The sequence below is a fragment of the Cryptomeria japonica genome, chromosome 6 (assembly GCF_030272615.1).
Source record: "Cryptomeria japonica chromosome 6, Sugi_1.0, whole genome shotgun sequence".
Taxonomy (NCBI): Eukaryota; Viridiplantae; Streptophyta; class Pinopsida; order Cupressales; family Cupressaceae; genus Cryptomeria; species Cryptomeria japonica.
Window position 1 is genome coordinate 46,086,098 of NC_081410.1, and position 16,342 is coordinate 46,102,439.

General features: G+C 39.6%; 1 protein-coding gene across 2 annotated transcripts in view; it reads right to left on the bottom strand.

Annotated features, from left to right (window-relative positions):
* The window catches only part of LOC131072157 (uncharacterized membrane protein At3g27390), a 37,008-nt gene extending 28,736 nt beyond the window's left edge, over positions 1-8,272 (bottom strand). Inside the window, exons 1-5 of one of the 2 annotated variants that reach the window (XM_058008234.2) lie at positions 7,905-8,272; positions 7,705-7,817; positions 4,879-4,987; positions 4,543-4,735; positions 4,129-4,265 (exon numbers count right to left, since the gene is read on the bottom strand). In XM_058008234.2, the coding sequence (XP_057864217.2) occupies positions 4,129-4,265; positions 4,543-4,735; positions 4,879-4,987; positions 7,705-7,798 (533 nt within the window). In that variant the 5' untranslated portion in view covers positions 7,799-7,817; positions 7,905-8,272. The remainder of the gene's footprint in view (positions 1-4,128; positions 4,266-4,542; positions 4,736-4,878; positions 4,988-7,704; positions 7,818-7,904) is intronic. The other variant, XM_059207112.1, reaches the window with a different exon arrangement.
* Positions 8,273-16,342: the final 8,070 nt, after the last annotated feature.

Genomic DNA, 16,342 nt, shown 5'->3' on the forward strand with positions numbered 1-16,342 from the left:
GTTGGGATATTTGGTACATAAGGACTAGACATTAGGAGATTTTGCACAATATGTTCGATGTCCAATAGCAAATTGATATCCTGCAAAATCACATTTCCTAAGGATTTTGAACACTTAGCCAACAAGGGGGGATTGTAGGAAAGGTAAGGACCTCAAGAGGTCAAGACATCAAGTCCAAATGTATGAATTCCCTTCATAATTTTGCATTTCTGCAAACACTTGAAAATTTAAAGTTTCCTTAAGCCAAATAGTTCAACTTCAAACAACCTGCAAGTGACCAAGATTTGAAACACATGAAACTTAGCCATCATTTTGACATTGAAGAACATTCTCCATGACCAAGGGAATGAACAAGGGGACCAAGGAAACAAGACCAGAACAAAAAAGGGGGGTCCATAATTCGCCAACAAGCAAAACGAGGCTTGTGTGCAAGGCACAACAATGCGGTTATTTATATCTATTGGTGGATAATTGTACGTTATTTTATAATTGGTAATTTGACCACAAGACCTATAAGACCGTTGCATAGATTAATGGATCCTCTTGGGGTAATATAACCAAATTAATTCACCTAGGGTGTAAACCCTTAGGATAGTATTTTTTAATTTGATGTTTTTGTACCTTCTAAAGTTCAAAATGTTGAACAAAGATCGATATAGGATCTAACTTGTTGGCATCATAACTAGGGTTGAGAAAGGGACTCCATGAGGGCATGGGTAGACAATAATTGTTCTCTTAGTGTAGCTTGTCCCACTCATCTTGAGGCGAGAACTAAAATTGTAAAACCTATGACTATCTCACAAATAAGCTTATCATTGCTTCAACATGACAAGAGTAAGGTAGTGTGCTTTGCTAAAAGAGGTATTAGTCATATCATATAGTTAACCGGCTTTCACCAACAACACATAGTTTACAAATGCTAGGAGCTACCAATGTCATAGAGTTAGCCAACTTTTACCAGTAGCATGTAAATGATAGATGCCAAGAGCTACCCAATTTAGATAGGCTTTCACCAATGGCATGCAAGTGATGAATGTAGGAATAGATAGGTTTTTGCCAATGGCATGTGGGTAATGGATGCCATGATCTACTTGTCTTAGGTGTTCAATATTAGCATTGATGTATCAATGTGTGTGCCTCCAATGTTGCGTCTACCAAATGTATGGTTCTCAAGGTTCTAATTGTTAAATCAATCTAAGTGATTTATCGCACTAGCATTAGTCCTAGGTGAGGTAAAACCATGAGACATGCTGATTATGTTTATCCATTTTAAGATGAATAAGATTCTTATTAGGCTATGGAAATATCATAATTACAACTATTGTATGTTGTTATGCTTATGCCCTTGTCAGTGATGATACAAGTAGTATGGGAGTGTCTCATCATCATAATTCTAGGACTCACTGAGTCCTGGCGAGTCCCGAGCCGAGTGACCCTAGCCAAGTCTCAAGGACTCAAGACTCTCCAAGACTCGCTCTAGGCAAGACTCACTAGAAATTGGGATTTTGCGAGTCTTGCCGAGTTTTTGCCGAGTCATGCCGAGTTTTTGCTGAGTCCCGAATCAGGTCAGCCTTGCCGAGTTCGAGTCTCGTTTCTATGGTTGGCAGTGAACTGGGGAAAAGGATAGGACCCATGGTGTAGCATGGAATGCACCAAAATTCCTCTTTCTAATTGAGATTTACTTAAAGGCTTATGTATTAGTGAACTAGGTAAAGGGGAAGATGCTTGCACTAAGGTTGCAACCACTCCCATTTTGTCAACTAGTCATTGTGTGTATATGTAATGTTGTTTAACTTATTTGCATTTTGTATATATGATGCATGCATAAGCTAGTCACACTTTGTATATGTGACACACACATTGGCTAGCCACATCATGTATATGAGATGTATGCATGAGTTACTCACATTGTGTATATGTGATTTATGCATGAGGTAGTCACATTATGTATAGGTGATGTATGCATAAGTTAGTCAAATCATGTGCATGTGTTCTATACATGATTTAAATTGAATCACTATGTGTATGTATACGATGTATGTGTAAGTTGTTCCCAACGTGGATTGAGTGGACTTGAACATTGATGTTGGTGTGGAACTAACATTTGATTAGAATGCATTGGCTATCATACGATTGTATGTGAGTTGAATTGGAAGCATAAGCTCAAATAATGGCTATGAATTAAAAGAGAGGATGAAAATCTAACCCCAATTGCATGGATGAAGTCTTTCTTGGTATGTGAAACACGACAACTTTGATTCCAAAAAAGGGGTACTTAGGTAGGGCCATCTCCAGAACCCCCCAAGATTAGGTCTGCGTTTAGGATTTGTTTTATTAATTGAACTTATCTTATTCATTGCAAGATTGTACAGCTGCAGTATAGAGCTACTGCCCTTGCTATGGTTTGGCAAGTTTATGAAACTCACTCTTCTAAATTGGAAGGAAGTTGCCAAGTCAATTAAGAAGGTATCAAAGGTGTAACAAGATTGGTTTGAAAAAAAAATTGGTAATAACCAGGGGTGGTTATTACATTGTCTTAATTGGAAACCAATACACCATACCATCTAAAGAGAGCACTTAATGCTCTGAAAATGATGAATAATGTTATTGAAAGCTGGAGGAACTGAAATACACTAGATGGAGAGAAGGAGATGAGACCGTGTTGGATCTTTTGTTATCATCACTTTAACATTCCTAAATTCTTAACTACCTAGCTATGTTGTGGTTGTTATAATATTATCATTATGTCATTGCCTGATACAATGACTATTCTATTTTATGTGCAAAATGAGACTAGGGAGGATCCTGGTGGCAAAAACTAAAAACACATTATAAAAATCGCTGAATGAATTGTAAAAGACCCATGCAGGCTAGCGTAAGCACTAGATGGTGGGTTAAAAGTTAAAACAGATCCATGGTGCTGTTGATAGAACAAGAGAACCTAAAGTGATCTAAGATACAAAATGAAGGTTGTTTCTTTTTGGCAATCTCTGTCTATGATTACCAAATTTCTCCGAACCTGAAAGAAATGTGCACACAAGAAACAAGATATATGAAGATAATACAAATTTGGCAAAACCGACATCAATGCAATCCTATTCAAGAGATAGCTGATTTATTAGCTATGTCCTTCCTTGAATTGGATCTTAATAGCAGAGTCCAAGAAGAATGGGATGGATTATTTCAAACTTTCTAGTCGAGGAGTATAGAAGGACGGTCATCTACTTACCTTAAAGTTTAAACAGAAAAGGTCTGGAGTATTTGATGATCACCAACATTCCAGACGTAGTGACTCATTTATTCCCTCACAACCCTCCCATTCCCATTAGCAGTGGGCCATGTCTTTACTTAGCACCCCAATGCCTCCTGACAAAGTTCAGATCTCCACTCAATACCTAGCAGATGTGACCTTTATGCCTTGTTCTTAATTGGAATTCATTTTCTTGCACAACTAGTTTTTGACTCTTCAATATATAGCACTGTAGATGCAATCAAGATGGTCTCTTTTCAAACCAAACATATAGGGCATCTATTGGCATGTAGGGATGAACCAAAAAGAATAACAAGTGTATAACCACTGCAGGGTTCAGTTGATTCATCAATAAATCCTCACAACATTGGGTCATAGGAAAACAACAATGCTATGGTCATAAGGGGGTTTGGTAGTAGCCACTGCCATAGGCCAGTACCACAGGTCCATCACTTAATATTGCCCATGTGACTAGTATGAGTACCCAAGAGAACCCCCTTGCACTTGGAAGTCATCCCAATTCCCATAGCTTGAAAAGATGAAAGAAAAATAAATTTCAAAGAGTAAAGAAAAGTAATGATTCATGTCACAGCAGTAATTCTTTGCTTGTATGATTTTATATGAGAGGCAACTATTATCTTCAAATTTAAAAGCCGTGATGGAAAAGGAAGATTTTCAATTATATTATGAATTCTTTTATTTAAGGCAAAATAATATGCAGGTATTCAAGCAGAAAATAGTAAGACACGATTAGCAAAGATCAAGTATCACTGCCCTCCATCTTTATATGTTGTGTACACCTATCTGAGAGTGACCAGAGGAAGACAGAAAATATTTGAGAATCTGTAAGAAAGTGGAATTGTAAACTACTATTATACTTAATATCCAAAGGCTTGCCGCTTTTTGGTAGATGTTCACGAATCTCATCGAGAGTAGAAAAGTAAGAATGATAGCACACATCTGCAAAGTCTCGCACCACTGTACAGCTTCCTAGAACTGTGCTCCAGGTCCCACTCTGGAGTCACAAAAGCATGTTAGTCTTTGAAGTGATGTAAACAAAGATAGAATTGATTAACTACATAAAGGACTTTACTGTTTGAGATTTATTTGAATTAACAGCCTGTTAGGTTTAAAATCATCTATCGCTGACATAAGAAATGAAATGATCAATTTTAAAAAGGCAATTTAGACTTCCTTTGAAATGGCATTCAATCAGCGTAATCAAGTATGGCAATATTTCCTGTAAGATTGAATTTTGTTGGCAAAATTTAAATGCAAGGATAAAAACATACAATAAAGCACTGTTTAAATTTTTGTCTTTTCCCTTCACCGACTGCTGCAAATGTTGCCATCAATGGTGAACAGATCCCGTAGCTTATACCAACAACAATGCTTCCAAAACCACCAATTACCAGCCACAAAAATAGTGGCATTGGAAGCACTAAAAGAATAACAAACTTCAAAAATGGTCCCAGTAGCTTGGTTCTGTCTTCAAAAGAGTTGAACAATTAAGTCATGCTTTATAAGTTAATATTTATGTTAACCTAAAACCGCAGTTTTCCACTAAATTACATTCATGTTTGGAAATGTAAAACGAGTCAATCAACCAAAGTGATGGAAATGTGTACTTGGCAACGCAGTAGTAAGTCCGGATCAAGTGTACAGGCCATAATCCCACAATAATTGCCCAGTTTCCGGTTCCAATAATAACAAGTGCTACTGGACTAAAAATTATCGCTGCAAAAAATTATACATTCACTGATATTCTTTAGCACAATCCATCATTGAGTCAGCACTATATTCCAATAAAAAATCTACAAAATTACTACCAAATCAAACAATCTTTGAAGCACTTTTTAGACAGCATCTAGTTTTTGAATAAAATATATCAGAGACTGAGAAAGGACTGAAGTTGATGCATTAAAGCAAACTACAATTTCAGCATTTAGCAACTTAAACATCTAACAAACAAATGTATTCAAAAAATATAAACTTTATACTGAGTAATAGTCGAACATCGATAAATGGATCTCATTATCAAATTACAAGTACAGGATGTGAGAACATTAAGAAGTCATCCAAGGGTTTGAGCTCCATTAGTCTATTTACTGAGTTATCATCGTGGAGACTCTAGTGTTAATTTCTAAGTTTTTATCTAGTGTTGACGTTAATAAGGAGCTAAGTAATGTTTCTGCTTGTATGGAACTAATGTATTGGTCTCATTTGGATTCAACTGCTTATTTGAGCGATATTTGTAAACTCCAAATATTTTTTAAAAAGTCTAAAAAGTATCAGAGAATTAAAAATAATAAAGGGACTTAATTTACTTGAGATGATGCAAACTGCCCACTTGCACCACTCAGCCATGCTCCGCTCATTGCATACTATTGTGTTTGAGGAATTATGAAACAGAGCTCTAGACTCCTATACTTGGAATTTGACAGACAATGATTAGAGAGAGAATTTGTTAGCATTTATTTTTCAGAATGTCTTGAAGAACAGGTTTTGTGTCTTAAGAAATATGAGTAGATGGTTGGTTTCTCCCAAAACTTTATCATACAGACTCCAGAGTGATTATACATCTGTAAGACTGTATCCAGGTATTTATCCTGCTTGAAGAATTCAAGCAATGCTGCTCAGTTGTCAATAAGAGGTAAATAGTATACATCAATATAAGTTATCTAAATTGTAACAGATATTGACCAAAACAGACATTCTTATTGCACATAGTTAGGATGGTTTTGGGCCACGTAGCAAAGAACAGAACTACCAGGGGCTATCATGTTTCAACAATCACTTCTCAAGAAAATAGCATTTCTTAGGCTGTTTCTAGATGCAGCAAATTGTTGCCCAATTTAGCAAAGGAATGTGAAAAATCTCAAAATTAATCCTGTCCATTATCTGGTAATGATTTTATAATCTTCTCATAAATATTCTCTCTTTTCACTTTTGGTCTGTCACCTTGTGATTTCCATTGAGATGGACTTCTGTTTCAATCGGTCTCCTGTTGGCGTGTTTCAAAGTTTCTGTCCTGTTTCATTCTAAGTAAAGAATGCCTTCTGATAACTGAAAGTATGCCAAGTTAAGGTGGTTGTCTTTAAAAATATCATTTATTTTGTATTAATGGAATCTAAAATATCTCTTACCATTGGATTCTTATTGTGGAGACCCAAGTTCAAGGGGTTAAGTTTAATTGGTTAAAAAATTGGATTCTTATTGTGGATACTCAAGTTCAATTCCCCATAGAGGCATCTAAAGTGGAATTCTAAGTTGTCACTCTTGGTCTTTCATAGGAGGTTGTTTCTAAATAAAAGTGGATTCCTAAGTACTCACTCTTGGTCTTCCAATAGCAATTTCTAATATGTTTGCTCGTAAGGACTTTGTATTGGTCTAATGTTGATGCTCATATGAACAAGATATTTGTAATCAATATTCAATTAAAAAAAAAATATCTCGTACCTTCAAAATCTTAAAAGTTTATGGTTATGTCTGTTTCCATTTCATGTCCTCTTTATGTTTCTGGAAACTAATGGTTTGGATTCAGTGGGAGACAATTAACATAAATTTATGTTTCCATCAATATGGATTGTTCTGACATCAAACTTATGTTTTCCAGCCTCTTCAAATCCTCCTGTTCTTGTTACGCCTGAGCAAAAATATCTGCTATCTTGTAATCTAGTACCGAACTTTTCTGTCAAGGTATCAACCACGTGAGAGCCTGACTTCTTTAATTGACGCGTAGAATCTCATATTCTAGATGTTTGATGGTCTGCTTTTCATTTTATTACTTTTTTCTAATACGAAAATTCAAATGTATTTAAGCTTATTGATAAAATCCAATGTGAAAACGGATACTATCACTTGACAGGTAAAGTTGCCCATTGCAACCCTGCTTATATCTAAGGGGAAAATGTTGGATGTTGTGACTACCATCAAAGAGAAACAGTAACTTGATTGAACTTGCTTCGAGACAACTAAGAATTATGATCTGCAATACACCCCCCTTTTGTACTAGTATTTAGGCAAAATTAGAACAACCAACAACTATGAAAATATAACAAAACAATGAGTAAGCCGCTAAAAACGCTAATTTGAGTTTTTGGTTAATGTCCCACATCCACAAGAACCAAGTAGTAAGTTTAGTGACCTCCCACACCTCTTCTATGTGCTTGTACTTAGAACATCCAAGTATTAATGAATAACATCACGAACATGGGTACGTAGTTGAAGACCACAATTTTATTTGTTTTGATTACAGAGTCCATATCCAGAAGCACCGGGTTTGAAGTTTCATGAGTTCCTCAATAGTGTTTGTGCAGAGTTCTTAGAAAACGGTTAAGATTCCATAGACCAACCAATCACCCTAACGCTGCTCTACCTACTAACATGTGCGTATAGCTAATTTAAACAAAGATTGAAGAAGCAAAAAGCACTTAGGCCAGTAGGCTACGTACCTTTAAGAATCCCCAAGACTAAAAGAAGTGCAAAGAAAGGCAAGAAGGCCATCAGACTCCATAAGGTTGCCAAAAACCCTGTTGGGACTTCCATTGTGCTAGAGAACACTTCACTGCAAAAATGATGCCAAAACAATCAGTTGATCCTTCCCATCAAATGAAAAGATGGACAAGGAAACTATGTCTCACTCCGTGCTTACCTTGTGCCAAAAACAGATGTGCTGTACTACTCAGCAATGTTGAAAACTTAGTAGCCCAAGTTAGCTTGGACACTCAGGGTTGGTGGGTATTTCAGTACATTTTGTCTGCTTTATCTTTGTTGTTTTGGAGGCTAAAGGAGGAATGAAGAAAGATGGAGCAAAAGGAAAGTTAGAAAGAGATGCAAAGAATTTGTACACGCTTAATAATGGTAATGTCTATGGTAGGGAGGGAAGAAACATGATGAATTCGCCATAGGAAGAAACATGATAAAGTCGCCATCTTTACAACTGTTTTTAGATGATTCCTCAAGTAGTGGTATTTTCACCCATCCTGCACATGATTACGTTGTGTTCAATTATCCTTTCAAAGTTCGAAGGTAGCTTTGCCATTAAATATGTTATAAGCACTTTATGGCGCCTTGTCCATTTAAACAATGTCCTCTCAATTCAAGGTAGCTTTGCTTGTAAGGGACGTGTTTTCGGTCGAAAAGAGGAGATCTCCATTATAGGATTCTCTAATGAGATGTTTTATCAGCCTATTGAATACGCTTGGAATATATACAACAAAGTATTTGTAATTATTATATATGGAACAGTTAATTATATAATTAACTGATTTTTAATGGATATATTTTTTTATTATAAATTTGGTTTAAGATTAGGAATCAAAAAATAGGAGAAAACTCCACAAATTATTCAAAGGAAGTTGGGTAAGTGGAAATAGTTTCCTACACCAATCTAACACATAAGAGGGTTGTAAAATTCTTTCTAGCCTTTGTACAATTACAAAAGCAATTATGTGCATAAATTAAAATTATATCTAAAAAGTTGCAAAAATCTTTCAAACCCTTGCTCAATTACAAAAGGAATTATGTGCACAAATTAAAATCATATTTAAACAATTAAATTGACAAACCATAACATAATAATTCACGTGTCAAAACCCTTTTGGAAAAAAACCCACACTCCAAAACACCCACAACTCAATTGTATTATTCAATAAATATTTGCAATACTATTTATCTGAGCCAATGCTCTTAAGGAATCTTCATAACTTAGAATTGTATATGGTGAAAATGGATAACAATAATAACAATATTGAAAGGCTAAATGAATTCAACCACAAAACCCTAGCATAACAATCAACAAAGATCCACCATAACATATGAAGATTACCTAAGACAATGCAAATCACATGAAATCACAAAGATTATACCATCACATGTCCAATAGGGTTTTGATCTCCATTCTTCCTATCTCCATTGATCTTGCTTGATATATTTGCTCTCAGATTTTATGTGCACAAGAGCTCAACAAAGAACGGAATGTGGTTGCAAGTAGGATCGTAAGTGTAGTCGAGTCCTCCAAATTGTCGATTAGGTCATTAGAATGCTTGATTAGGATGAATGATTAGGGTTGATAATGAAGGAAGCATCTCCTTATATAGAAGACACTATATGAAATGGAGGGATAAGATTGAGAGGTGTAAAAGGAGGTCGGCTAGGATTAGAGGGTAGGTAGAAGAAATAGTAAAATAATGAAAGGGGTAGGTAGTGTAGGAATTAAGAGATGAGTGACATGTGTCATGTGTCATGTGTCATGTGTATAAAAGGTTAATGAATTAATTAAATAAATAAAGATTTATTTAATTAATAGAAGAAGTGGGATCAATTAAATAAATAAAATATTTATTTAATTTAGGAAAAGGATAATTTAAATAAATAAATGTATTTATTTAAATGAGAAATAAGGCTAGAAGAGGATAAATGAATTAATTAAATAAATAAATATTTATTTAATTAATAGAAGAATTAGGCTTAGATAATTAAATAAATAAAATATTTATTTAATTAGACATGACATTTTTAGGTGTCTACATTTTGCCCCTCTTTGAGACAATGCGGCTTGTCGTGTTGTTTCAAAGAAGATAAGATGAACTGATACAGAGTTGCCCCAGGATGGGAATGATATGCCCCCTCGAGAGATTGGATGAAAATGTCTGAAAAGATTGCAGACAATCTCTCGATAAGAAAGAAAGGCTAGAATGGGCTGACCGGATAAGGTGACAAAGTCACGGGATAATGAAGACTGACTCGAGAAATGAAGGTGAGGGCTAGGGTAGGCTATAAGATAGGCCACGGGGGAAAATACATCCTCATTGTCATCCACGCATCCACAAGAGTATATTGCAGAGCGAAAATAGAGCAGGAGCAATCAACAGCGATGGCTTTCGTGCATAGATTCGACCGTGTTCGCCGATTTTAGAGGCCAACAGAGGCAGGAGAGTCGGTAAGTACCACCAAACCTCCTTGTACTTTGACGCATTTAATTTTGTCATTAATGCATGTCGAATAGGGCATTAAATGCACTTAGACTAGGGTCCAAAAAGTGTCAAAAAATGTTTAGGCGCGTCTGCATTGGTGCCAGGCGCGTCTGTTTGTGCCAGGTGCATCTGTGTTTGTGCCAGGCGCGTTTATGTTTGTACCCGCGTTTATGTTAAATGCGGTCGCGTCCGTGCTTTTCAGGCGCGTTTGTGCCAAGAAGGCATGTCTGTGTCAAATAGCCGCGTCTATGCAGAGCATAGGCACGTCTGTGTCCGGCAGGCGCGTCTGTGTCAGACAGGCGCGTCTGTGCAGTCTTTAAAAGCGTTTGCATCATGTAAGCGCGTTTGCGTTTAAAAAGTATGAATTTGCATCTTCTAGGTCAAATCGACAGTTATGTGATGAACATACGCTGTCGATTGGATAAGCTGTTGAGAGGATACACTCAAGCAGGTCCTCTAGAGAAGACTAGGATAGATCAAGGCACTTTGTGATGAACAGTGAGTACCAAGATAGAGTACTTTGTGATGAACAGGGAGTACCCAAAGTATGAGCAGCACTTTGTGATGAATAGGGAGTGCAAATGTGAGTAACACTTTGTGATGAACAGGGAGTGTCACACACGTAGTACTTTGTGATGAACATGGAGTACCACTAGGATAGATAGTAACACTTTGTGATGAACAGTGAGTGTCACTAGGATAGATAACCATATGCATTTAGATAGCGAGTAGCATTTTGTGATAAACAGTGAATGCCACTGTAACTGACATGATTGAGTTGCTTGACTGCAGGAGTACTTGCCGATGCTAGAGTCACGGGAGAGATTCTCGTCGACGCAGAGGTTGCGACCTGAGTTGTCATTTCAGGATAGAGCTGCCATCGAGGAGATGGGTCTAAGACATATATTGTATGTGTCTGAGTTTCGGGCAAACATGGGTTTGCTGACTGCGCTGGCTGAGAGATGGCACTCTGAGACATGCACATTCCATTTGCCGATGGGTGAGATGACAGTCACCCTGGAGGATGTATACAGGATTTTGCGGGTGCCGATCGATGGGGAGCTGATCCCATACGATCGAGATGGTGACAGAGAGGCATTGAGACGGGTGTTTCGGGACCCTGGATTGGAGATGAGGGCAGGACACGTGGCCTGGGATACCATGACAGCCACAGGTTTAGCATTGTCGGCGGTGGTAGGAGGAGCTATCAGTGGTTTCCTGTGTCCAGATAGGGCGACACAAGGTTTGGTTGTGGGCTGGGGGGGAGCACTGGAGACGCTGATGACACAGCATACCAGATATGCCTGGGGACCGTGTGTGCTGGCACACTTGTACTATGAGCTGCATCAGTTTGTTTATCACGGGTCAGTGGGATTGGGCTGCGGAGTTACATTGCTGCAGGTTTGGGCTTACGAGCATCTGCCAGTGACGAGGCCAATACACTTTAGAGGCAGGGGACATGGACGCAATTTTGTGCACCTGTATGATATGATCACCTCGCAGCCACGGATTGGCAGGCTAGAGTACTGGTGGCGAGTGCTAGATGATATCGATGTGGTCATATGGAGACCATATCTAGGCTGCGAGGAGTGGGAGGATGACGTAGTGGAGCTGCCCTACACCTTCCGGAGCAGGTACCTGATTGGGCGGACGCCCTATGTGCTGGAGAGGCAGCTTGTGGACAGGGTTGGCCGACAGTTTGGCCGGATTCAGAGGATGTCGCGGGGCTCAGGCATGTATGCCCGTACCGTGAGAGATCAGGCACAGTTTGGGCCGTTGCTGTCATATGATCAAGCAGTGACACAGCTGGTGGAGATGCTACCTCTACCCTGGGACATGTGGCCAGAGATCGAGGATGTCGGCATGGATGCTGAGTATACAGCCTATTGGGCAGAGCATCCGTTCCCACGGTTGACAGATCCAGGAGAGGCACTGGAGGGAGATGGTGGTGGTGAGGAGGATAATGATGGAGGAGGCGATGGGGGCAGAGGCCAACGGAGGAGGAGAGGAGTAGTGGGAGAGAGGTGAGTTGCACCTCGGAGGGAGGGTGGGGAGGAGAGGCAGGCTCGGGTGGTGAGGGGTCACGGCGGATTGCCCCTCCAGGTACCAGCAGCACAGGGTCCCAAGCAGGTACAGAGACAGGGACAGGTGCCAATACAGGCACAGGAGCAGGGACGGAGATAGGGACAGGTACAGGGACAGGCATCCGCAGAGGAGGAGCCACAAGCAGAGGCAGAGGGGGCTGACCCAGAGGAGGATGAGCTGATTGAGCTCAGGGAGATCTGCCAAGGCCAGGCAGATGAGATACAGGAGCTGGAGAGGGAGAGAGATCGGCTCAGGACGAGGCTCAGAGATACTGAGCGGGAGAGAGATCAGGGTATCCAGCGCTATATAGAGGCTGAGATAGCGCCAAGGGCAGGGAGACAGGCAGCGGAGGACACAGGGGCAGGATATGCATATGTCCTGCAGGCCGGAGAGGAGATAGGGTACTGGAGGGACCTCTACTACGGTGCAGTGCCAGCAGATCAGCGGGCGAGGAGCTTCCATAGACCGTCGCGTACGGCGACCGCTACGGGAGGGAGTCGGAGGAGGCAGGCATCTAGTGGTGGGGTCATGGGTCCACCACCACCACCACCACCAGATAGAGGAGATAGGTAGGGTGATCCTGGGGCGGGTCCCTCAGGGGCTCAGATTCCACCGAGGCCAGGCGGCTCCGAGGGAGGGAGTTCATCATAGCCATAGAGGGCTCCCATTGTATCAGTGTTGTACCATTCTTTTTGTATTGTAGACACCTTCAGGTGATTGTAGCCATATGTATTTTTGACATCATTGTATCATGACACTTATGATTATATATATGAGATGATTCATTTTTGCAGCAGCTATATGCATGTGCACCTATGTGATGAGATGTTCTTATGTGATGCTTATGATATGGATGCAAATATGTATATGATGCAATGCAATATATTTTGTTCTTTTATGTTTTAAAATGTTATGCCAATGCAAATGTGAATGTATGTAATGCAGATGAATATGATAATGCAAATGTAAATTGTGCTAACAGGTGTTGTGTGCAGGATGTGATGCAGTTGTGATATCTATATGTATGTATAAAATGCTTATATGTGGTAATGCAGGTGCAACTACATGAAATGCAAATGTTTTTGGTGTGTCATTATACTCAATCATGTGATAGCAGGCTACACGGACTCAAGAAGGACGATGGAAGTCAATCAAGAAAGGGGGATGAAAGATAGAAGATATGAAAGTGAAAGAGCTTCTTGTGCGTTATCATCATTGAGCTTTATTATGGCAAGTAGGTTATGACAATCGAGGCATTTGTTCGACCCAGAAAGTCATTGTACCCGTTTGCATGGAGATAAGACAATTACAAACAAGGAATGCCCCAGTTCATACTAGACTCACAGTGTCCTCATATCCTTGGACAAGTCATAGCATTACTAAGAGACAATCCACAAACAGCAAATACAAATAGGTGACGATACCCCATCCTCACCTTTCTAGTCAAAGACATCCTGGAGATAGAATCTCTAGTCAGAGACATCCCGAAAAAGCTAAAAGACATGTCACCAAAAGATAAAATCAAAAGAAAACCAAGACTCGACACCAACATCCACTGTAGTCCTCAAGTTTAGTGTCTCTTTTCACTTGTATAAGTCTTATTTGATTGTGGTCACAATGTTTACTTTCACAAAAAGGATAGATAGCACTGAACCATATGTTGTCTGAGTCTGTTGAAAGATTTGATTTATTGAAGCCCATTGTTGTTGTTGTGTCTCATCTGAAACTGACTGAATCCATGAAACTGATACTTTATTGTGGACAAGATGAAAATTTATTGTGGATTGGCGATACAGATGTTGCTTTATTGCAGATTGTGCGCGAATAAACTGAAGGAAGCTGGAAGAAACTGTACTCCTCAAAACATGTGATGTTCTCAGTTCCACACCCATCACTAGACGTAGGATTTGCCTTAGCCACAGATAGGATCTGATTTATTATTGATGGAAAGGGAGGTTTTATTATGAGTGACTAACTAGTCTTGGGTAGATCAATAACAAGCCATGATGGGAATGGGTAAGTTTATTATGGATGAATAGGTTGTGAGTGTGTGCAAAGTGAAATGATGAAAGAGAAACCTGAAGGAGGGAGGAGCAATGTCTCTACGCATGGCGCTGGTGACCCAGTTTTCACCATGGTACTTGCCCAAGGCACCACCAAAGTGGTTTTCACCGTTGGACGAAATTATTTCTCTTTACTTTTTTTGATTTTTCAAATTTTTTTTGTGTCACAAGGCACCTGTTTGCTAGGTTTTCACCAAGTAACGATTTTTTTTGTTTTATGATTTTTTTTTTGTATTTTTGAATTAGGATATTCTGAAGAGCTATGTGTAGAACCTGCGAAGGTGCATGCTGTTGATAGGATCCTCCAAAGGTTCACCTTCTGTAGTTGAGAGCTGATATGCCCCAGATCCATATACTGTTGTGATGATGTAAGGACCAAGCCAGTTTGGTTCGAACTTTCCCTTCTTCTCTCCGTCTTGCTGATTCTTGGGGTTTTCTCTGAGAACCAAGTCACCTACCTCAAATGTGCAAGGCTTGACCTTGTGATTGTAGCTGTGACTCATTCGTTGTTGGTAAGCCTTGAGATGATTAAAAGCAGTTTGTCTCCGTTCATCCAGCAGTTCTGGTTCTTGTAAGCGAGAGACTCTGTAATCTTCATCAGTGATGATGTTTTGCAAAGAGACCCGTAAAGAGGGTAACTCAACCTCAATAGGCAAGATGGCTTCAGCGCCATAAACAAGTGAATAGGGTGTAGCTCCTGTAGGTGTGCGGACACTTGTGCGGTAGGCCCAAAGTGCAGGATTGAGTTGGATATGCCAATTACGGCCAGTGTCGTCGACTGTCTTCTTGAGGATTTTAAGGATTGTTTTATTAGACGCCTCAGCTTGGCCATTACCTTGGGGGTAATATGGTGTGGAGAAACGATGGGAAATATGGAAGCGGTCACAGAGATCACGAACATCCTGATTTTTGAAGGGACGCCCGTTATCAGTAATAATGGAAACAGGAATACCGTATCGGCATATGATATAGTTAAGGATGAATGTAACAATCTGTTTTCCAGTGACTTGTGTGAGAGGCACAGCTTCAATCCATTTTGTGAAATACTCTGTGGCTGTGATAATGAATTTATAACCATTAGAGGAAGGAGGGTGAATCTTGCCTATGAGATTGAGTCCCCACTGACAAAAGGGCCAAGGAGACGCAAGTGGTTGTAGTTCTTGTGCTGGTGCATGTATGAGGTCTCCATGAATTTGACATTGCTTACATTTCTTGACAAAACTGATATGAGTCTTTTTCCATATTGGGCCAGTAATATCCAGTCCTAATGAGTTTCTTGGCCAAGGTAGGACCACTAGCATGTGGACTACATATCCCTTCATGCACTTCACGTAACGCAATCTGAGCTTCATCGCTTTCTAGACATCTAAGAAGAGTGCCATCTAGACCTCGCAGGTATAGGATATCAGCTAAAATGACATATCGAGAGGATTGGCGAATGAAGGTGTGGCGTTGGTTACTTGATAGATCAGGAGGTAGGGCATTGTCGCGAAGGTATATGAAGATGGAACCATATAACTGGGATTCAGGACCAACAACGCATATCATTTCAGTAGGAGTGATCTCATATGAAGGAACCAACAGGTTGTCCACCAAGAACTCATAGCAGGTCTCATTTTGAGGTAGATCAATCAGTGAAGCAATTGTAGCCATGGCATCTGCAGCACGATTCTGCTCTCTTGGTATCTGCTCAAAATCTATCTTTGTGAAGTGTTGTTTCAAATCATCCACCATTTGCTTGTAGGGCAGTAATTTTTCATCTTTTGTTTGGTAATCATCAGTTGCTTGATGGATGACAAGTTGAGAATCCCCAAAAACATGAAGTTCCTGGATCTTCCACTGAACTGCCATTCGTAATCCAGTTGTTAATGCCTCATACTCCGCTATATTGTTAGTGCGAGGAAATGATAAGCGGTATGATTTTGGTATAGAATCTCCTTGAGGAGTTATAAAGAGAATACCAGCTC